This window comes from Danio rerio, chromosome 11 (genome assembly GCF_052040795.2).
Source record: "Danio rerio strain M-AB ecotype USA chromosome 11, GRCz13ab, whole genome shotgun sequence".
Classification (NCBI taxonomy): Eukaryota; Metazoa; Chordata; class Actinopteri; order Cypriniformes; family Danionidae; genus Danio; species Danio rerio.
The window spans coordinates 34,380,497-34,405,000 of NC_141031.1; the positions used below are offsets into that span (position 1 = coordinate 34,380,497).

A 24,504-nucleotide genomic window follows, 5' to 3' on the forward strand; every position below is an offset into this window, starting at 1 on the left:
CAAAGCTATATCACTTTTGTTTTCTTTGTAACAAAATACTGTTGAAAAACCAAACTAAACTCCATTGTTTAGATGGTTCAAGCATGTTGAAAATTATTTTTCAATCAAGTTCTCTTGCATAGAAAAAGTAAATTAAATATCTAGGGATGCTCATTTCGGTTAATTTTGCTAACCGACAACCGCCGCTCATTAATCGGTTATTAACGGTTAACTGGTCAGATTACTATTAATTTTATATTAAACAAATTGACGTGTCTATTTTGTGTATGACACATTAAATATTGCATTTTAAAATACTGATTTATTTTTATATATTAATAGCGGAACAGAACAACAGAGCATCTTCACGCACCTGCAGTGTTTAGCACAGAAGAGCAGAATAATCTAAATAAAATGAATAAAATAAATAGGACTGCCCTAAATTATTTTCACTTAAATAATTAATTTATTTTACAAAACGAAAATACTGACTGATTCTTTTTAATAACCGGCATAGGCTTTTTTTTCCAATCATACGTTTATTTCTTCCGTCAAATAAAAATCGCAGACTTCCTCAAATTGCTTGCTCCACGGAAAATATGCATTTATGTAATGCCCCGCTGTTATTATTATAATCACAAAACCTTTTACATTTTAATAGAAATCCTTATTTTAAAGATTATGTCCTGATATAGCCTATGGTTTCCTCTCTCTCCCTCGCGGTTCAAGTGCGCGCGCTGCCTGATGAAAAGACAACAACACGCGCGCATATGTAGACTTTTTGTAAACAGTTTGTTTAAATATGATATTGCATTAATCTGCGTACATGCTTTAAGCAGTAAAATAAAAAGTAAAGCCTATTTGTTGCGTTTATTACGCAGATCCAGGTCAACATAAGCGCTGGTTAAGCATCAACAGGTCTGTATCAAACAGCAATATTCTTCTTCCATTTTGCTTCTTTAGCAAATGTGTCTGTAGGCACGGGTTATACGTTATCATCCCGCAAATTAAGTATGCCTTGCAGTTAAACAAGTGGCCGAAAACAAGGCGCACCTTACTGCCTTTATGTTAACAAGGAAAAAAGAAGAGGCGCGGTCCTCTTATAAACGACTGAATCAGCTGGGTATCGATTGTGCAAAAGTGTTGCTGTCTGTGTTGTTACAATAGTAATATTTAATACTATTGTGATATTCAAGATTTGTATATTCATACAGCTCTGGATAACTTAAAACAACGATTATACCTTCAGAGCGGTGTTAATGCGTCCTGAAGTAAAGCGAAACGGCTATAAACTCCAGCAAGATAGAGTGATTATATGCAGAGTCATATACCTTTATCTCTAAATAAAGTAGGCTATAACTATAGAAACTGTGTTTATTTTAACTGAAAGCTTCGTCGTGTTTTCTGACCTCACGCACCTGTCAGTCAGCACTCTCTAAGGTTCAAACAGAAAGCGCACTGCACGGTTACAGAAAAGTTTGGCTGTTACCTGACATCTGGTGAACGCCCATCCCTCTCTGCGCAGCCACATTAACAGTGTGAGCAAATCATCGTATATGCGCTGAAAATCCGGCCGCTTTGACAGCATTGGCAATGTTTCTGGCGTTGTCGGTTGTCAAGCGGGGTTAAGTTGGTTTTGTTTTTGATATTCTTGACACATTCAGACGGCCCCTTACTAAGAGCTCCGTGCGAGCTCTCCCGGCTAAATATTGCGAGGGCTTAAACGGAGCAGTGCTTGTAATGTCGAACGAAAAAAGTGTTAATTAGCTCAACTTTTGCAGGCACGCGTGACGTTATTGGAAAGGTATCACGGGGTGGGTGTGTCGCGATTCTTCCTTATTACACCGCGACACAGGATCGTAGATCTGAGTGTCGCGATTTCGATTTTATATCGTGTATCGTTACAGCCCTAGTTTACAGAGATGTGTCAATAGCTCATGCACAAGCCAAGAGAATGAAAACAAAGGAAGCGCTATTTTTGAATACACAGACGATACACATAAAATAATGAGCCATGGTCAACCCAACCATAAGCGAACCTTGTTGTCGTCTTGATGAACTGCCACAAAGCCAAGAAGAAGAGCAGAATCTACCCGGTGCCCCGTTTACAAGGCTGTCTAAAGTGTGAACGGTTTTACTTTCTCGAGAGAGCGCTCATTTGCGCGTCTATATTTAAAAAACAAACTTCTTGAACTGATGATAATAACATGCTGGATTATTAAAGCGCTTCTGACATCCGATCCTTTCAGAAACAGACAAATGCAAGAGTGAAGAGCGAAAAAACAAAGGAGAAGCCTGAAAAAACACAGGAGCAAATTATTCTTTTTGCAAACTAAAACATGAACATACTGCCATGTTTAACTATTATTTTTATCCTTTTAAACTACATTATGTACTCGGAATGACAGAGTTACTTACTAACAGAGATTACATGTGCTGGTGAAGATTAAAGTTACATTGAGAGGTTTGCACTGACTGTGGGCTATATGTTGATATATGTTTCTCGAGTGAGAATGAAGATGACTGAAACTTTCTGGCATACACCACGCCAATGGTACCCTTTTGGCAGTGAAAACACAAGCCTGACACATACTATACTGTACCACTCAGTGGAAATGGGCCATTAGACTTAACTATACACATAATATACTTATGTATACAAGTAGTTTGTAGTGATTTGTAGTTTTGATGCGTTTATCATATAGGTCTGTGTTCATACACCAATGAAAAAGCAGCTCCACGTTAATTTTGCCGTGGTGCATCGTCATCTTTATTGAATGAAAGTGAAACTGTGCTCACCTAGAATGTTTTGGGCTTGAGCGCCTCTAAGTGGTGTTTACTGTAACTTCATTAACTTGAAGCATGTGAAAAAAGGGTCAATCTTATTAGTGGAGCAATTGTTGAAGCAGCGCATCCAAATAAATGAGCCCAATGTGTTTTTTAATGATGTTTTTATGTCTCATATTTGCACGTTGGTGTTTTCGTTGGTGTGCATGATCACATCGGTGCCCTTTGTTTGGTCATAAGGCATTAAAAGTCAATAAAATCATGATGAGTGAAAAGCATCCCAGTATACATTGATATTAAGACTGCATGGCTTTAATCTGCAAAAACAACCACTCTGGATGTAAATAATCCCGCTTATTACACAGATACTTGTCACAAAACAAAACAAAAAAATTAAACGCAAAGCTTACCGAAACAAAAACATCTGAATAGAGCATTCGGTAACCCTGTGGTTCCAAAGGTGGCGGTTGGGACCCCTTTGGGGGTTGCGTTACAATGACAGTGGGTCACTTGGTGATTAAAAAAAAAGAAATACATTTTATTAAACTATCATCTTTATTTGTATAGCGCTTTACAATTATAATTACAATATTTTAACCATAACCCTCAGAAGATAAAAATTATAGTTTTTAATAGTAAAAAACAACAACATGCAAATGAAAAGCCATCAACCTTCAGGATCGTGTGTTTACGTTAGATTAACAACACAGCAATAGCGTCAGTTGCAGCAGATTGATTTTGTAACATTGTGTTCACAAATCTCTTTAGTTGAGGTTAATATTAAATTAAACAAATTGTTAAATGACTATAAAAATCCTATTTTTGTTATACTGTAGCATTTTTTGTGTTGTCAATATGCTTGTGTTTATAAAGGTCTGTCGTATGAGCAACGATTGCATATGTATGACCACCTAAGAGGGATTTAAGGGATGCGAGTAGGGCTGCTCGATTATGGGAAAAATCATAATCACGATTATTTTTGTCATAATTGTAATCACGATTATTCAAAACGATTATCAGTTGAAGTCAAAATTATTCATCCTCCTGTGAATTTATTTTTATATATAAATATTTCCCAAATTATGTTTAACAAAGGGTTTTTTACAGTATTTCCTATAAATTTTTCTTCTTCTGGAGAAAGGCATATTTGTTTTATTTCAGCTAGAATAAAAGCAGGTTTGAATATTTTGAAACCTATAATAGCTCGATATTATTAGCCCCTTTAAGCAATATATATGTTTGATTGTGTGCAGAAGAAATTACTGTTATACAATGACTTATCTATTTACCCAAATTAAGCCTTTGAATGTCACTGAATACTAGTATCTTGAAGAATATCTATAAATATAATGTGTAAAATATAATGTACTGTCATCATGGTAAAGATAAAAGTAATCAGTTTTTAGAAATACGTTATTAAATCTGTTGTTTAAACTGTGCTTTAAGCATCTTCACTGTATTTTTGATTTTATTATTGATTAATAATAAAAACTGTCGGCAGCAGCAGGAACATCGCACGCTGTCTTTTTAAGAATAGTGCAGCTCTGATATGGTTTCTTTTTCACGTATCTTTTGATTCTCAACTTGTTAGTTTATTACACAAATGGGGGTTAATATAAATAATCAATAAACACCGTGCTCTGACACAAGTGTGCATGTATTTCACCATTAAAGCGCTCGCATTAAGCAAACAGGCTAAGCAAACACACACACACGCTACCTGTCCGAGGCCAGACACGGCGCGCGCACACACAACAGCACCTGCTCTTTTGCGCTTTTAAAATTATGAATGATGCACATACCGTGCTGCAAAAGTTACATTACAGCACATGCTTTTAGTCATTTTTACGTGGAACTGAGCTTTGCAGAGGCAAAGAGTTTACAACCGGAAAGGGGGCGGTACGTGATGGAATAATCGTTTATCTCGATTAATGGTTTTCCATAATCGTTAAAAGCCGAAATCGAAATCGGATTTTCGATTAATTGCACAGCCCTAGTTGTGAGTCACTGGCATTGTTATATTAGGGGTCGCGGGATAAAAAGTTTGGAAACCCCTGCACTAACCTGCACATTATTTAGTCCAAAGATGGAGCTCAAAAGTAAAAAAGCCAAAGCTAACAGAAACAAAACTGGTTGAATGGAGCATACACTAATCTACATATTATTCATTCACAAGATGGCACCAAACAGTCAAAAACAGCTGTGTGTATATTTCATTTAGATTAAAATACAAATGCATGTGCGTGCGTGCGTGCGTGTGTGTGTGTTAATAAAAATAGTAAATAAGATTTCAAAATTCAAAAACTTTTGTGCTTATGCTTAATGCTCTTGTCTTATAATAAATAGGCTTAAATGCTGAAATAGCATACAATTATATCTATAAATATTTATATTTTCAAAAGCATCTCATCACTACACATTACTGCTTTATTTCACATCAAATCCAAACCATTTTTATTTCATTGATTCCACGTGTAGTACTGTAGTATTTATGCTAGTATTGCAAAGAATACTGGAAAAAGATAGTTGTTTTTCAGCCACAAAACTCCCTCCCTCTTTCCTTTTTTCTCTTCCCCAGAGTCCCAGACAGACTCAACACACACACACACACACAGAGTCAGTGGAAAACACGCTGATGTCGAGTCTCTGAGGAGGACGTCTCGCTCCCTCTGACATTATGCTGTAGGGTGAGGGTTACAGGGTTAAGCTAAGACCTAAAAATTCCCTGCTGGGTTAGTACGGCTTATAAATAGAGCAGCAGGTCATGAACTGTCAGTAAAGTGATCAGGTTCAGGAGCCTACGTGCAGAAGTGGGTGAAAAAGAAGGCAAAAGGCGAGCTCCCGGAGGGGATCGATATTAGAGAGTTGCTCTGTCTGTATGTGTGTGTTTGCTCTCAGTTCACAGAAACACAGCTCTAAGTATCGTCTCAGTGTTTGTTGTGTGGTGAGGCTGGTTTGTAATGTTTTGTTAACCCTTGTGCGTCTTTTTTGTTTTGATCTGTTAATTTTGGCTGTGTTTATGCAAATAGGATTCCTTTTGGGAAATTGTTGATGTTGTTTTATTGTAATGTCTTATATTTTACCCTAGGGCTGGATGATATGACCAAAATGTTATGTCACAGTATTAGAGAGTTTATATCATGGTAACGATATTTTTCGCTATATACTTTTTTGATAGAGGAAGTTATACCAGAAAATGTACAAAAAGGCTTTTTTTTATAATAAATAAGCTTAAATATTTATGAAAGGGACTTGATCTTTAATCTTTGATTATTTTGTGTTTAATTTTAACCTTATAAATAATGTTAAAAAAAAGATTTTAGATGAACAATAAATTCCAGTGTATGTCACATTTCAGTTATTATAAACCATTCTCAAGTAACATCTTTTCACAAATGAAATGCAGTGCTCAGCATATATAAGTACACCCACGTGAACACGGGGAGAACATGCAAACTCCACACAGAAATCTTAACTGACCCAGCCGAGGCTCGAACCAGCAACCTTCTTGCTGTGAGGCTAACATGCTACCCATTGCGCCACAGCATCGACCCGTGCGCTGAGTAGTATGTCCAAATTCATATAATTCAAAAAACAGTATGAGTGAAGTACCTTGATCTCTGGTGAAGAATGGTCAGAATTTCTGGTGAGATTCTGAAGTGTGCAACCTTCACTGTCCCATGATGCAGTGCGAAAGAATTCATGAATAGGAGTGAAGCAGGTAGGTCTTGTGATGATGTCAAAATGGCATCCATTCATGCTCACATTCGTATTGTGTAGAACATACTTTTCTATCGGTCGAGTATATGTTCAAATTCAAATGAGATACCTATTGAGTAATAGGCAATTTTGGACACAGCTAATATATTTTATTTAAATAATTCGAATAAATCACTGACTTATGCTGTCTTCAATTGTTTGAAAAACACAGATCATTGCATATCTTTTCTGCTGGAGATGCTGTTGTAAATATGTAAAATGTAAATCTTACTTATACGTTAGGAACAATATAATTTAAAATTGGATTTAAAACCTTTTTCCCAAACTGCGGTATACCTTGAAAATGGTTATCGTCCCATGCGTAGCAATAACTATAATCACCCTCATTTTTTTTTCATAATTCTGTTCTTCACCATGTACAAGGAATATTTACATGCATGACCTTCAGGTCAATATTTCATCCCAGTGCCATTTAAGCAAAGAGTTATGCATTCTTTGTTAACAAGGCTTAAAATGTTTACCTATCTTTTAAAAAATCTAAATTCTGTCGTTTTTTAAAAAATTTTCAGGCTTGGCCTGTGGAGAAAATATATATATATTTTTTATATTTAATTGTTTTCTGCTTTTGAGTACTGCAGGCTAAAATTATTAAAATTCTGTACTTTATAATTATGTGATTGTATTAGTAAAGACTTTAGAGAGTGATTTCTATGCATTAGGGTTGGGCATCTAAGCTATAATGCCGATCCGATACGCATCTCGATACAAAGAATACGATCCGATATATTAGAGATACATTTGTGACATATTGCGATGCAACACGATACGATTCACACACATATCACGATACGATGCGATATTTCAGCACTAACTAATTAGATCAAGTTTATGAGATGATGTGAAAGAGGATGCTGTGCCATTGAATGAGTTTGATTATTTATAAACCAAGCAAAACCAAGACTTTTTTTACAAACTGGCTTTTCTCTCAGAGCCAGAGTGTCAGTTTACAGTAGAGGGCCATTTTAGAAGATATAGCACATATTATTTAAGTATTTTCAAGATAAACAGAATGTATAAGTGCAATATATATTAAATATAAATATATATATATATATATATATATATATATATATATATATATATATATATATATATATATATATATATTTGCACTCTTTCAACATAAAGGTTTAGCATTGCACAACAAGAATTGTGATTTAACTTTTTAACTATGAAAACAAGTTTTACAAAGATATTTTGCCACTGATTATTCAAAACTTAAGGTCGTGAACTAGCAGTGTTATGCTGCTTTGAAACATCACTGTCACTGTAAACAACAGGCTAATAAAAATATAACAAACCAGCAATCTTCTTGCTGTGAGGTGGTCAAACTACCCACTGTGCCACCGTGACACCCATTATTTTTATCATTATTATTATTAATATTATTATTATTATTATTATTATTATAATTAAATAAAAATTAACAGGAGGAGGTGTTTAAAAGCTTCGTTCTCCGTGACACTAGGCTGAATATCTTTGCAGATGAACAATGCAATAGCATTCGTTATTGGCGTAGAGCGCACAAAACTGTTGCGCACGGAAAAAAAAACTTGCAATGCTTTTCTTACCACTTTTGGAGCTGGTTAAAGCAGTGCGAAAGCCGGGGATGCAGGAACACTGGAAGATGCTTTCACAACAACACTGTGGCGCCGCTTCAAGTGAGATTTCAGATTAGTCATACTGCCTGCGTATTTTACAGATGCACGGCACATTTTGCAAATTGCATCTGTAATGTCATGTCGTCCATCCTTAAATCCATAATGTTGCTTGCAATACTTTAGATTTAAAACTCAGTGGGGAATAAAATGTTTGTTTTGCTTCTCGCGCTTTCTGGGGGCGCTCCACTAGCTTCATCCGCACACCTGATACACTGAGTTGTAGTTTAAGTGTACACATCCGCAAATCCGTTGCTAAGGCTTACTTTATGTAGGTCGATTAAATTATGCGCCAAAAACAGGTTGACAACTCTTGTTAATAAATAAAAAATACATTCTATATTAAAAATATTGGCTGTATCTCGGAAAAATCGATGCATCTCGCAAAAACCGATGCATCTCGATTTGCTTCCAAAATTTCATTCATCCTCTGCTGCTCAACCGATGCACTCGCATCGTGCACGCGCCTGACCGCGTATCGATACATATCGGTTAGTCTTCCCATCCCTACTATGCATATAACGAAGAATACATTTACATTTACATTTAGTCATTTAGCAGCACTTTTATCCAAAGCGACTTACAAATGAGGACAAGGAAGCAATTTACACAACTAAGAGCAACAATGAATAAGTACTAAAGGCAAGTTTCAGGTCTGTAAAGTCTAAGAAGGGAAGTGTTAGTAGTTTTTTTTTTTTTTTCACATGAATATATGTGTATGGGGTAGTTTCTATTATATTCAATGCTGCAAAAAAATATTATTGCATCAAATTAGATTATTATTATTTTTTTTTAGAAAATTGTTTTATCCAAGACTAATAATAATAAACTAGCTCAGGCTTTAATATATGGCATAATAACAAATAAACGTCTCAATTTAAAATACATGTTTTAAATAAAAAAACAACAACATTAGTGTACAGTATATAAACAGGCTATAACTTAATGGGTTAAAATTCTTCAGATAAAATGTTGATATGAGACCAATAAAGATATCTATGTCAGTCTTAAAATATGAAAATATGATATTTTTGACATTGATATTTTTGTCATCTTTAGACCTGTGTGTAACTTGTTGAAATTGACGCACAAGAGTTAATGTTTAAAGTTGAATGCTGAAATTAGTCACGGCCTTGTTTAACATTTGACATATTTTCATACTTGAATGAATATTCCCCAACCTTTTAAGTTATTTCTGAGCATCTAATTATAAGGAAGTAGATGTTGTTTTCTCCAGAAATGTAGTTTGACAAAGTCATGCGCAGGTCACATGCGGCCGACTGTCTATTTTTATGAGCTTTAGACTTGTTCTCCCTTTTGTAACACTCCTAACGGATGTGCACAAATACAATTACACTGCTATTTTTTTCTTTTCTTCCTCTGTGATTAATTAACACTTTCCTTGTAAACCTGGAGACCAAAATAAAAGGGGCCGAGGAAGAGCAGGAAAGGAAAAACCTCTGCAAAGGAAAGGCTTCAGCAATGGCTTCATTGTTCCCTCAGCCTCATAACCCAGATTCAACAAGATTAAAAGATATGATCATCACAAGCCTGAGAATATCACAGTTATCACCTTATTTTTTCACATAGTTCATATAGTTGTGTGATTCATTCGGTATCGTACTGTATCTACAGTGGAATTCAGTTGTCTGAGCTGCATTATATGTGTATGGATATATATATAGAGAGAGAGAGAAACGATGAAGTTATATGAATAATAGTTTATTTTACTGATCATTTTAAGATCTGTACAATTGTTTTTAAAGTTGATGTTGTTTGTTTTGATGTATTTTGATTGATTTATATTTATTGCATTTGGGTATTTTAATTTTAGTTGGGTTTATATTTCAGTAGTTTTTCATTATTCTAAAATTTTCTCAATTTAGTTTTTATTTAAAAATTTTTGGAATATTATCTTGGTATTTTCCTGGCCCTCTTTATGAGATTCATGAGAGAAGTACATGTATTTTATTGTATTTTTGTTCTTCTATTGTATTTTACATCAAATGATTTACACAACAAATTGATAAAATTGACTAATTGATTGTTTTACTTACAAGGGTTATTAAATGCAAGTAAAATTTCCTTAGTTTTATTAAATAATATTATTATTATTACTTTTTTTATTTTCTTTGAATGAAAATAAATGTCAATTAAAGGTCAATCGCATTTAGCATAACTGTATATTTATATATTCAGGGCTCGACAATAAGGACTGCGTAATGGGCCGGCTCCGACAGTAGACAGGATTGTCTGTGGGTGTCAAAATTAAAGTGCACCTTTTCAGTTATAAAATATGTATTTAAAGTAAAGTTATGCTGAATAAAACGTGTATGTATACAATTATGTTTGGCCTTGACAATTTTTGTTAAATATGTGGCTAAGAAATAGGTAATTAATAGCTATTAACTTCTGGAAACTTGAAACTTCTTGATTAACTTCCAGTGAAAATTTTGGCATTGCAAGTAAAAATCTGAACCACTGGCCCTATTGGGCAAAATCCTTAGCGTTGAGCCCTGATATTTATATAAGAATCAAAATACCTGTATTAAAATAAGCACAAACTGTGTCGTATCATGTCATCAAATGATCCTTGTTGTAAATAGCTACATATTCAGGCAAATAAACTCTTGTTAGACTGAATGACGTATTATTGGATGTCTTCATCTATCCTCTGGATATATCATGATAGGGAGCAGGGGTGTCCAAATCTTTTCTTATGAAGGGCCAAAAACCAAACTTGATTGAGGGTGGTGGGCTGAAGCGAAATATATCGAACTGTATTACGTTGAAGTTGCCATGGCAACTTTCTAATTTAATAATATTTAAAGATATATAAAAAAAATACTTTAATTGTATTAATAATTACCATAAACAATCTCATTTATAGCTAATTTTTTTATTTATTTACGAAATAATATTTTTTCTCTCAATAGTGAATATGTGTTCTAATAGTGTTTTTAGCAGCATGCCACAAATATATATCTGTCAACATCTAAACAAAATGTGTTTTAGGGCTTCATGACCCTTTGTTTAATTTCAGTTTTGCTTTTTTTAGCAATTATACAAACAAAAATAAGGTTATGTATATTAGAAATGACGATTTCTCTTTGAGAGATTCTCCCCAACCTTCCCCATCATTTGTCTATTATTTGTCTCTGATTGATTAGCAGGCCAAATCAAGTAACTTGGGCCAACTTTGTCCCACGAGCCCTAGTTTGGGCATGTCTGATATAGAGTAAAAAAATACTAATAATTTTGCTCAAGAAAAAAAAACTATTTGGTTGGCTCCTTTGGAACAGTAATAAAATGACCCTTTTATTATTATTTTTTAGGCAATGGTGGCATGTTACCCTGGGAATGGGACAGGATATGTAAGGCATGTGGATAACCCTAATGGAGATGGGAGATGTGTCACATGCATATATTACCTGAATAAAGACTGGGATGCCACGGTAGGTGTTTTTTTTTTTTTTCTGTGTGTGTTTGTTTTTTTGAAGTTCATAAACTTGTATATATTCTGTAGCGTGTAAAGCTGCACAAGATTAGTTTAAGCTCTCGTCTGTTTGTTTAGAGTTCTTATCTGATGTAGACGGCTCAAACTTGCATCTGAGCTTACGTTCAATACAATGGAAGTTCAAAACTGTCCTTGTGCAGGAAGTTTGCTGTAGGTGCTTTATATCAATAGGCCACACGAGAGATTGTTTATGTGCTGTTATTACAGGTCTGCTAAAACAAGAAAACTTGTGTGCGCATGGCTTTGTATATAAATACAAAATCTATTATTTTGTAATATTAATATGCATTTTCATGTACAGAGGGTGACAGTAGCTTGAGTCGAGATGCTGATGTAAAACTGTTTTTGTTAACAATAACAGTAACATCTGTACAAAATTTGGTAACATTGTCATTTCTGCATTTAAATTAACCATTGAAGTTTAATAGAATAAAACATTTGTAGATAATGATAACCACAGGTTAACAAGGTATAACACCATGATAAATGGTAATTATAAGGTTTCTGTGGTGTTTGTTAAAAAAAAGTAACCATAAATCCATTTAGTTATAAATGCAAATGCATAAAACTGCAGTAGTTAAGTAACAATAAAAGTTTATTTTTTTTAAACGAGGTTAATGTTGAGTTGCATTTTAGACACACATTCTGTCAGATTTTTTTCACTGACAAAATTACTTCCATATAAAGCCAAGGCAGATCATTTGTGCACGTTTCAGATCATCACTGCAATATTTTGTTCCTGAATTATTGTGTTTATGAATTCATTAAGGCAGTAATTCAGTTAATAATTTATAAAACCAGGGTTTTGCTGCTTATTAAATGAATCAGCTTTTGTGAATCAGTGAATCACTCATTAAATCAGCTACTGGAGGGTTTAGTGCCATATTTATTTATTCAATACAAAAAAATGTAGATGTGACTCTCTATAGAACAAACATGATTGATTTTATTTTATTTCATATTTTCACATTTATGAGAAAAAAGCCTCGGTATGGATTAGGGTTGTAACAATATACCGGTATGACGGTTTACCACGATTTGAACGTGCACGATTAACATACCATGAACAATTGCATATCAACGGTTTTAACCCTTAAAGACCGAGACAGCTGCCCGCGGCTAAAAATAAGTATTGCTCTTAAATGTTTAATAACTTTTGATCCGCTGATCTGATTCATACAATTCAAAGATTGGCATAAAGAAGAGAATCTCAGCTTTCCAGTGCTGTATAACATTCACATAACATTCGCGGACTTTCAGAGGCTCCGGAATCAGTGCGGTTACGTCATCAAAATTTGACAACGCTGATTTGACAAAGAAACGCTCGTCACTGTGTCTCCGGACAAACCAGACATGATACATTGATGCATTGTCCCTCCTCCATGCCCAGATTGGTTCAAACTCGCTATATTACAACTAATAAGCATAGGTTCCGCTTTTGTTTGTGGACCAACAAAGAGCTTTTTGAACAACACGGAATGAGAGAAAGGCATACATTTATGCGCGGCTAAATAAAACGCAAAAAAAAGTTTTGCATGAAATAATCCTCATACTAAGTACTTTTGCATGCACAGCAGCACAGAAACATGACAAAACAGTGACACAGCAAAGACGAACTGCTGCTCTTGCTGTTTTCAAAAGACGCAAATGAAGATGCAGCTGTTTGTCTGTATTGCAGACAACCATATCCAAATCCATATCCACAGACAACCATATCCATGCTGGCACATAAAACCTAAGGATGTTCCATATTGAATCTAGTTTAGTTATGTAACTATTTATAGTATAGTAAATATTTATATCTATTTTTTACTGAGGATTTGCACCATGTTTATTTGGACTTTATTTGGACTTTGACACATTATTTATTATTTTCTTATTTTTTATTTGTTCATTGTAAGTGGTGTTGTTTATAGTAACTAAAAATATATTATTTGGAAAGTCAAATTTGCTTTACTGTTCTATTATTTTGTAACATTTGTAACATACCGTATACCGCGAAACCGTCAAACCGTGGTATTGTTTTAGACGATTATCATACCGTAAAAAATTCATACCGTTACAACCCTAGTATGGATGTGAAATTGTTATTCGTGTGACTTTGGTAAATCAAATAAAATAGTTTTAAAACATTAACAGAGATATTTTTGAGTATTTCTAAAGTACTGTAAAACACTTGCATATATATATGTATATATATATATATATATATATATATATATATATATATATACACATACATATATAGAATTAGAATATTAAGAATATATAGAATATTTCTCAAATTATGTTTAATTATAGAGCAAGGACATTTTCAGAGTATGTCTGATTATATTTATTCTTCTGGAAAAAGTCTTATTTGGTTTTGTTTTTTCGGCTAGAGTAAAAGCAGTAAAAAAAAACATTTTTCATCATGGCAAAAATAATATAAGTCAGTCATTAGAAATGAGTTATTAAAACTATTATGTTTACAAATGTGCTAAAAAAAATCTTTTCTCCGTTAAACAGAAATTGGGGAAAAAAATAAACAGGGGGGCTAATAATTCTGAATTCAACTGTATGACTATTACTCAAACCATTGATTTCCCATTTATGCCTCAGTATCATTACGCTTCATGTTTCAACATTAAATCCATGATAAATGTTGGTGATTTGTGTATCACTGTGACATCGTGTTACTCTTGTGTCAGTGCTTTTAAGAATATTGAGCTGTTTCGTCTGGCCATAAAGGTTTAAATTACATGGAGATATTTGTAGTTTCAAAGAATTCTCAGCTCAACTTGAATGTTTTCTCACTGGATCTCATAGCACTGTTCAGTGGTTATGTGACTGTGACCAATCTGTGAGTAAATATATTTGCTTTAAGGTTGTGCTGTGCTGTTTTCCAAACTGAGCTCATAAATAGTCAGTGTGTCGCAGTATAATTAAATAGTAGATATCCATTACTGCCTTATTAGAGAAAATGACTGAAAATAAGAAGCAAAAAGGTATTGCTGTGCTGGTTTTTGTTTTCTCCAGCTATAATCACTGTGTGGCATAAAATGGCTTGCACACCGGACCTGGAAAACGCTGCACTATGAAACCCATTCATTTCACTATGCAAAGGCCAGTTTGTTGCTGCGTTGACCAAAGTGGAAGAGCAGCAGGGAGTGTTTAATTTGATTTTTTTCTAAATCTGTAAAATATAAGTTGAGTTAAATTCACAAAGTTTTACAAATGTATTATTTATTTAATAAAATAATAAATAAATATCACAAAGCATTTTTTGTTTTCAGTTTTCACCCAAGTGCATCTTGAATTGTCAGTTTCAGTGCATCCCTAATAAATAACACCTTTTGATGTGTTGGAGCGTAATGTTTTTCATATTCAACACCTCACAGGTTGCCAAAGATTTTGAGATGTTATTGTTACTGCAAAATTATAACAAGCAGGCTAAAACACTCCCAGATAGACAGATGAGCTGTCAGTCAGGAACACTCACTGCCTATCATTTGCACAAAAATGATGCCTATTAGCATTGTTTGATCGTTCAAATGATGAATATTCACTCATCATTTGTTTTTTTTTCTCATGTGGAGTCAAATCTTTGAGTTTTTGTCTTCTGTAGAACTTAAAAGAAGATATTTTAAACAACAATGCTGGTATAGAAAAAAACGATTTCTGCAAAATTGTTGCTAACAGTATGGGTTGAATTTAAACAAACAAATACAATTTTACTGAAAGTTTTCAACTTAATACTTTTAAATTTGTTCAACTTAATTTGTTCATTTAAATTTAGCCCAAATAAATAGTTTACAACCACTTGCCGTTAAAAAATTTTTGTAAATCCAAGGAATGATGTTTGAATCAGTTTTTAGTGTAGTTGGCAGTGGCACCTATTGACTTTCACAGTGGGAAAATAATGACATTGCAAGACAGAGGGTGTCAGCTTCCACCATTCTTCAGAATATCTTCTTTTGTGTTCAACAGAAGTGAAATTTGGCAGAATTTTCATTCCCTTGAACCTAAATATAGCCTAATAAATCCGAATCGAATCGTGCGTGGTATTTTCCTCCTGTCTTTAGGTTATGTGAAACATTTATTGTTGAATTTCCATGAACTGAAGACTGAAATCTTTCCAGCCCTTGACCGCCTCTGTCACCTGTCAGATCTGCGTCAGAGAGACGCTTCTTCTCCAGCACATTCCAACCAGCCGTGGAAACCATCCAGGATGTTCTTCATCTTATATGATGTCAATGGAAAAGAGAGAGTTGGCCAGTAGCTGGAGATATTTACAGCACTTTATCATTGGCACCCTTGGTAAAAACATAAATGAAGAAGGCTAGAAAACAGTGTGTTTATTGTTTAACCCTTTCATCATTTGCTCAAAATATTGTTTTTTTTTTGTCTTTTTAAAATCATTATGTGGTGATGTCAGATTATACCTTTTGAGACTTGCAAGACCTACAAGAATTAACTGCAAATCTCCAGCTGTGATTCTCCTGCTCCTGAACCTCCTGCTTACAGTTGTGTTGGGACAAGATTAACACACATCCTCTTCCTGACTGATACATAACATTGGAATTTTTTTATTATTTTCCTAATTGTGTAATTGTAATTGTGTAATTCCTAACAGTTTCATAGTGTTTCTGATATTTTCTCATAGCCAGATAACCATACCAGTATTGGAGTAACACATTACAAGTGACACAAGTAATGTAATAATATTTTATTTCTAAGTAAAGAGTAAAGTAATTTATTACTTAAAATAAAAAAAAGTAATAATACTTGAGTTACTTTTTTGAAAATGTAACTCAAGTTACTTTTTTGGTTAAATTAATTAGCTTTTAAAATATAAATTGCTGAATCAAAATTGCAGTATAGTCACAATGAATCACACTGTCAGTGAGAGAATGTGTTCATTAATTTTGAACGCATCGAAGAAAAGGAAAAGGGGATTATCTCAATGGATAGTTATTTTTCTTGAGACAAATAGAACAAAAGCAGCAAACAAATTGCTTTAAACTTTTAGCAATTGGTATACACTCACTGGTCACTTTATTAGGTACACCTTACTAGTACCGGGTTGGACCTCCTTTTGCCTTCAGAACTGTCTTAATCCTTTGTGGCATAGATTCAACAAGGTACTGGAAATATTCCTTAGAGATTTTGGTCCATATTGACATAATACCATCACGCAGTTGCTGCAAATTTGTCGGCTGCACATCTATGATGTGAATCTCCCGTTCCACCACATACCAAAGATGCTCTATTGGATTGAGTTCTGGTGACTGTGGAGGCCATTTTTGTTCAGTTAACTCAGGACAGTGTTCAAGAAATGAACTAAGATGGTTCTAGCTTTATGACACTGTGTGTTGTCCTGCTGGAAGCAGCCATCAGAAAATGGGTACACTGGTCATAAGGCATGGACATGGTCTGCAACAATACTCAGGTAGGCTGTGGCGTTGACATGATGTTCAATTGGTTCTAATGGGCAGAAAGTGTGCCAAGAAAATATCCCCCACACCATTACACCACCAGCACCGGCCTGAACCGTTAAACGAGGCAAAATGGATCCATGCTTTCATGTTGTTTACACCTAATTCTGCCCAATGAACTGCCACTTACTGGATATTTTCGATGTGTTTTTGGACCATTCTCTGTAAACCCTAGAAATGTTTGTGCATGAAAATTCCTGTAGATCAGCAGTTTATGAAAAACTCAGACCAGCCTGTCTGGCACCAAAATTCATGCCACGTTCAAAGTCACTCATATCCCCCTTCTTCCCCATTCTGATGCTCGGTTTGAACTGCAGCAGATCGTCTTGACCAGGTCTACATGCCTAAATGCATTGAGCAGCTAGCATGTAATTGGTTGATTAGAAATTTGTGTAAATGAGCAATTGGATTAATAAAGTGGCCGGTGAGTATTTACGACACATACAGCCATATTTTATGTGTTTTTAAAAGGTAAATGTAGGTGTAAGTTATACAGTGAGTTGTTAATTGCAGAGCTGCTTTATTAAAAAAGAAAAACACAAACATAGCATAAATAAATGTGTGTATATAAAATTGAAGTCAGAACTATTAGCCTTCCTGAATTATTAGCCCACTTGTATTTTTTGTTCCCCAAATTCTGTTTAACAAAGATTTTACCCATTTCTAAACATTAGGCAAGTAAGGGTAATTAGGCAAGTCGTTTACTTAGTCGTTAGATTAAACAATAAAGAAACAGTGTTTTCACAACCTTTTTGCCTTATGTTTACCAACAGTGCTAATGTTAGTGCGAGGAAAGAAGGATGTATTGCGATTTGCGGTGTTTAGTCTACTGTACTTTAAATACACAAGGGCAAGTCTTTTATATAGATACTGGACACAAGAATACAGTGTTTTCATCTCAGTGCTGTTTTCATTCATTCTTTCGTTTTGGTTGTGAGAATGTCAGATGTGTGATGTAACTGCACACACAACCCTGGTGTTTTCTGTTTTTCTCAAGTGGCACAGGAAGGCAGTAATACATGCTTTAAACTCCCGCTCTCTCTCTCACACTCATTTCAACCCTTCATTGAATGCAGAGGAAAATATCCGTCTCACGCAAACCTGCTTGTTCCCGGTTGTCTTGGCTTATGTAAAAGTCAGTGTGTCAAATATTTTTTTTCTTTAAGCTAAAATTAGCATCAGGTTGTCCTGGAGCAGGAAAAAAAAGACATTCCCTCCCAGAGTTTTCCCATCCAAACCATTCTGTGTGGTGTAAATAAAACTGTCAGTTTTGTGCTACAATTTGTGTTTGATTTATTGATTTATTTTTTTTGTATGTTTTGATGATCAATATTCCATTTATTTGTAAAAAGCTGTATGTAATATTGTGAAATATTGTTAGCGTTCTAACAGTTTGTTTTATTTTAATATATTTATTAGGGATTCACAAATACAGATTATTGGCCGATAACTGATAAATCTTTAGATTTTGAGGCCGATAACCAATATATTAGCTGATAATATATTGTAAATATTTGAAAATGTAATATTTTTATACAGTTAGCAACTGATTTCATTTTAAAAACTTTATAAAAGTTTGAACTGATCTTAGAGTAGCCTACTCAAAACAAAACAAACAAAAAAAACAAATAATTAAAAAATTGCAAGGTGATTATATTCACCTATATTCAAGCTTTCACATAAATTATCATGCTAAAAATAAATCCTTTCCTTTTCTTCACATAGCAAATTAACAAGCAAATTGACTGTTGCATAAAAATAATAGGTTTATTGACAACTGGATTTATAAACAAACAAGTTGTTGGCACTAGTGTTTTTTTTTTTTTTTTAATGTCGTTTTTTTTTTTTTTTTGGTGATGGGATAATTGATAAAAACAGGTTTTGCTCTTCTATTCACGTCTTTAATAAATAAAACGTTAAAAGAATTTGTTTTGAGTTTTTTATTGTAATGAAAAGCAATCAATTTATTAAATCAAGAAACGTTAACTGAGTACACCTTTAAATATTGAAATACATATACATTGTTTGTGTTATTATATTTCAATTTAAATAAATCTGTATATTTCATTTTCTTTAACTTTGTGTTTTATTTATTTATTTAGATTTTATTCATTTTATTGAATTCATTTTTTATTTTATTTTAGTGAATCAGAATATGGGGCAAAATGTTAATGTCAGGATTTTAAGTTAAAACAGAGTTTTATAAATATATACAATTTAATTTATTAACTTTGTTTATCTATTTGACTTCTGTATTCTGGTCTTTTTGATGTTGTAGTTGAACAATTAGTCAGATATGAAAACTGAGTCATTTGCCGTGCTTGTAACCACTTACAAACAAATAGAAGTTGACTTACAGTAACTAAAACCGGTTTAGTTTCAGTATATGTAGCTATATGTCAAACTGTAAATTATAGTATTATATCTGCTTTGTCTCTTTAGGAACATGGTGGCCTTTTGCGGATCTTTCCAGAGGGAACAGCTCAGTTTGCAGACATTGAACCCAAGTTTGACAGACTTTTGCTGTTCTGGTCAGACAGAAGGAACCCGCATGAGGTCCAGCCAGCTTATGCCACAAGGTCAGTGAGAAGGAGACACAAGTCAGAATTATTAGCCCCTGCTGTATATTTTTTCAAATTTTTTGGTCTAACAGAGAGAAAAAAAATTCAACAATAGTTTTAATAATTAATTTTTAATAACTGAATTCTTTTCTCTTTGCAATGATGACAGTACATAATATTTTACTAGCTGTTTTTCAAAACTCTAGTATTAAGCTTAAAGTGCAATTTAAAGGTTAATTAGGTTAACTAGGCAGGTTAGTGTACTTAGGCAAGTCATTGTATAACAATAGTTTGTTCTGTGGACAATCAAAAAAATATCTAGCTTCAGGGGGCTAATAATTTTTACCTTAAATTTAAAAAAAAAAAATACTTTTATTCTTGCCAAAAGAAAACAAATAAGACTTTCTCTAGAAGAAAAAATATATATATAGGAAATACTGCGTAAAAATTCCTGCCTGGGAAATATTTAAAAAGAAGAAAAAAATCACAGAAGGGCGAATCGTTTTGACTTCAGCTGTACATGCAAGAAAGCGTGTACCATGTAGCCATGTACCTGTCAGTTTTCAGATTTTGGGCTTTTTAGCTTTCCATAAAGTATTTATTCAGAAAATAAGCAAAACCACACATGGAAGTGAAGATTTCATTGACCTATTTTAAAGGCTGTTTTCTAAAAAATGCCATAAATCTCCACTTCAGCAGCTCTTAAAGTTACTTTTTATATATATCTGTATTCTGAAGGTTTTACTGAAGGATTTGTTTTACATAATTTTGTCTTGCAATAATGATTTTTGATTCCCAAAATCCCATTGAGTCTTGTATATCAAAAAATGAAACATTTTGAACTTGACTTCATTGGATTTTCATATTTGATGGCGTGTATTTCAAGAAATATTGCTTCATTTTCATATTTAAACATTCAATTTTAGAAAATTTGGAGTAGAAAAATGTTTGTAATTCTTAATGTAGTCAACTGGGGACTATGCTATTATCATTATTATTATTTTATTACCGTATTATTATTATTTTTTACCATATTGGCTTATGTCTTTTGAAACCTGTCACTGCTTGTGTTTATATCCAGTTGTGCGTGATGTTTGTGTGCAGGTATGCTATAACGGTGTGGTATTTTGATGCTGATGAGCGAGCTCGAGCTAAAGAGAAATATTCAACAAGTGAGTATTTTTTGTATTGTTTAAATTAATGTAAACTTAAAGCGAAACAAAAAATAACTTTTTTGTTGTTTTATGCAAAGAAAAAAATACGTTTCAATGTTTTTTTACTTGCACAATAAACAGCTCGCTTGATATATTTTAATGGATGAAAAGTTGTGTGTATTTTGGATTGTTTTATAGAAAAAAAAGTATTGTATTGCCTGAGGAGAATTATATTTTTAACAGTAAAAATAATTCATGTGTAATAAAACTGTAATGTTGTGAAAAATAACAATGTAATAGAACTTTTTCAGTTTTTTGCATTTTAAATGTCTTTTTTTCCCCAAAATACTTCAAAGTTGAATTTTCATCATTAAGCCAGTCTTTAGTCTTTAGTGTCACAGGATTTTTCTGTAAATTATTTTAATATGCAGATTTGGTGCTCAAAATATATCATGTTTTTGTCAGTATACACTTTATTATTTTTTCAGATTTCTATAAATTAAAATCTCAAAAGAATAGCAATGTGTTTACAAAAACAATATATTTGTAACAATATTTAAGTCCCTAATGTTTCTTTTAATCAGTGGGCTCTGCACAGATACAGATTTAAAGCCAATGATAAACTTCCGGTGAAAGTTTATTGTGACTATTTTCAGTTTCACAAGGTCGTTTTTACAGCATCGATGTTGTAATGTAATTACAATACATTCAGTTAAATAGAAATAAGCATTAATTTAGTTGTTCAAGCAGAAAACTAGATGAAAGACCACTAGCGCCATCAGTAGCAACAGGCTTGCACATAAATTTCATTGAAAATACTGGGGTAAAATAAACTGTCATTATTTAAAGATACGGAGAGGGCAAATGGAATTTAATGCAGTGCTTCTTGTCCAGTCTGAGACCCACTTCATATCATATATCTAACAGGGAGTGAAGATCGCTGATTTTTAAAGAAATCGGATCTTAAACGTGACAATTTTGTAATGACCATTGGGTTGCCTGGCCGAAAATTAAAAGTCTGTGTACAAATAGCCCATTTAATGTTACATTGCTGAATCAAAGTATTATTCATTATTTAAAAAAACAATAATCTTCCTCCCAACAATGCCACCATTTCTATTTCAAATGTTAAAATAATGAACCACACTAATATTCTTCTTCTAATAACATATCTTGATTATTAAGGGGGGCATAAACTGCCTCTGTTTTTATTACCACTAATTTATATCCTCTTTCAAATTAAAATTAAAATAATTGCCTACTTTTTCTTCAGTACGCTGTTTAAATAGACTGTAAAGTAAATGCCTACTGGCCTGGGGTGCGTTTCCCAAACAACGACCTAACTTGTGGCTGAACTATAAAACAACGATGTAGTGAATAGTGTTTTCCAAAACCCATAGATTCTTTGTCGCAGATCCATCATGTGAACCACATTAGTTATAACATAAAACGCCCATAATGATGGCCTAAATGTGGTGGAGTAACAACTACTTTAGAGAAAAAACGCATATTTGCTTTGTGCAAATTATATTGTGTTACATGCACACGCATTTAAAAAAAAATCCAATATCAGTTTTGGTAAAAACATGCCCTCGTTTTCCATATTATTTGAAATATATGTCAACAGCACATGTAGGGTCTGTGTTTTCTTTACAAATATTATTGAGAACATTACATATTGTGTTCTAAAACATAAAATCACTTACAAAAGCTAACACGTACAGTATTCTAATGTCATATATAAATCATATAAATAAATAAATAATGAGGCTATTTATTAAGAAATAAAATTTAGTTTTATTTATAAGGGAATGAAAAAAATCCTACTTTAATAATAATATCAATATTAATGATGATGATGATGCTTATTATTATTATTATTATTATTATTAAGTATGATATATATTTTTTTCTTTTTTTTTTTATTATCTACTTTTACAATATGACACATGCACACCACTGCAGAATTGTGCTAACCAACAGGCCCATGTCATATACAGTGCAGATATTTCATAAATAACCTACTATAAATTAAAAGCGTTAACATGCGCTATGTTTTTTGTTTTCACAAGCTTTGGAGACGTAAAAGCAATGTAAAATAATAGGTCACCTATAGCTTTTGTCATGAGTTCCATCATAACAGATGGAATCTGCGTACGATTTTTGCTATTTCTGCAGAGAATTTTGGTAAAAGTCTTCGGATTAATGCGGAATTATTTTGGGAGTATCAGAACTAAAACCTTAATATATGAAATAAAAATTATATCTTTTTAAACTTTTATTTAATGTTTAAAATGCAAATCCAATTAGATTCACTTTATTTGCTAAATAAAGCAAGTTTGTCATATATTATATCTAGTAAAAGACAGAAAATATTACTTTAAAAACTGCATTGTACATAAATCAGATAACCGTTTTCACATTAGTCAATATTATTACTAAATTAAGTATAAAAAACTGAATAAACATAGATTTACACACATTTACTCATGTAAATGAACAGAATTAATGATGGGCTAAAAATCTGCGGAATTCTGCGCACGCAGATTACGGGTGGGCCTACTCATGAGCCACGACTGTGTATAAAATGACTGGGAATAGAACACAGCCAGGAACTATGTTTCTAACCACAGCTCTGCGACGCAGTTTGCGAATGTTCGTTGGAACAATAGATTTTTGAAACGCCAAATCAATGAACTATGTTTGCATCAACGCAACTTGCGACTTTAGTTGCCTAACCATGGTTTTCGGAAACGCACCCCTGATTAGTTAGTTTAGCTAGCCACGTTACGTGCCTTGCCTGTAGATGTGCATTCATACCTCTGTGTGCTGTTTGTGTTCCTTTTGCAATAACACTTCCGAAACGCTAGCTGACAGTAGGTTTATATTTTCCTCTGTGTTGCGTTTCTTCGTGGGTGCTTTGTTTTTTCTAAGCGCTACCTTAATGTAGAAGTAGCTCAATCTCCCTCATTCAGGTGGGAACTGGCGGACATGCAACAACTTTTAATCATAAGGTAAACACAAATCAAAAGTTTCCAACTGTAGCTTTTTCACGGGACTCCACACTTGTAAACAATCACTCCATCGGCCCACGCCACAATGATATCAAGCCGACAGAGCTTATGCTACGTTGCGACGTGTAATTACGTTTTTTGAGAGGTGCAAATGCTAATACATGAGGGATCTATGTTCTGGAGGCGGGGCTTATTAACCCTATTACATCATAAAGTTAAACATTACAAAACCTGTTGTTTTTAATACTGGCTTCAATATAATCTGTTTTTAGAGTAACAATATAGATCTGAGTTCTACAACTTCTGGGATGTTTTTTATAGCCCTCTGACCTCTTAAAGGTCACAAAATCATGCAAATTTTGGTTTGGCAGATTATGACCCCTTTAAGCAGACCTATAATACGCCATTCTTTCCGTCTCTTAGGTTCAGGAGAAAGGGGTGTAAAAGTGGAACTAAACAAGCCATCTGAGCCGAGCTAGTGATCATGGAGGACTGAATGAAGTGGAGTGACTGCCGGGGTCAGACCTGCTGCTGAGAGATGATGAAAGTGAAGAAGAGGAAGACCATCATGAAATCA

At 33.5% G+C, this 24,504-nt stretch overlaps 1 protein-coding gene and 1 long non-coding RNA gene across 3 annotated transcripts in view; one reads left to right on the forward strand and one right to left on the reverse strand.

Annotated features, from left to right (window-relative positions):
• LOC137496713 (uncharacterized) overlaps window positions 1-24,504 on the reverse strand; it is a 473,958-nt gene that overhangs the window by 31,779 nt on the left and 417,675 nt on the right. The gene's annotated exons all lie outside the window — the stretch shown is intronic.
• Window positions 1-24,504, forward strand: part of egln1b (egl-9 family hypoxia-inducible factor 1b) — a 45,368-nt gene that overhangs the window by 20,259 nt on the left and 605 nt on the right. Inside the window, exons 2-5 of one of the 2 annotated variants that reach the window (NM_001002595.2) lie at window positions 11,540-11,659; window positions 19,641-19,777; window positions 20,864-20,931; window positions 24,351-24,504. The exon at window positions 24,351-24,504 is cut by the window's right edge and continues 605 nt beyond it. In NM_001002595.2, the coding sequence (NP_001002595.2) occupies window positions 11,540-11,659; window positions 19,641-19,777; window positions 20,864-20,931; window positions 24,351-24,406 (381 nt within the window). In that variant the 3' untranslated portion in view covers window positions 24,407-24,504. The remainder of the gene's footprint in view (window positions 1-11,539; window positions 11,660-19,640; window positions 19,778-20,863; window positions 20,932-24,350) is intronic. The other variant, XM_087272209.1, reaches the window with a different exon arrangement.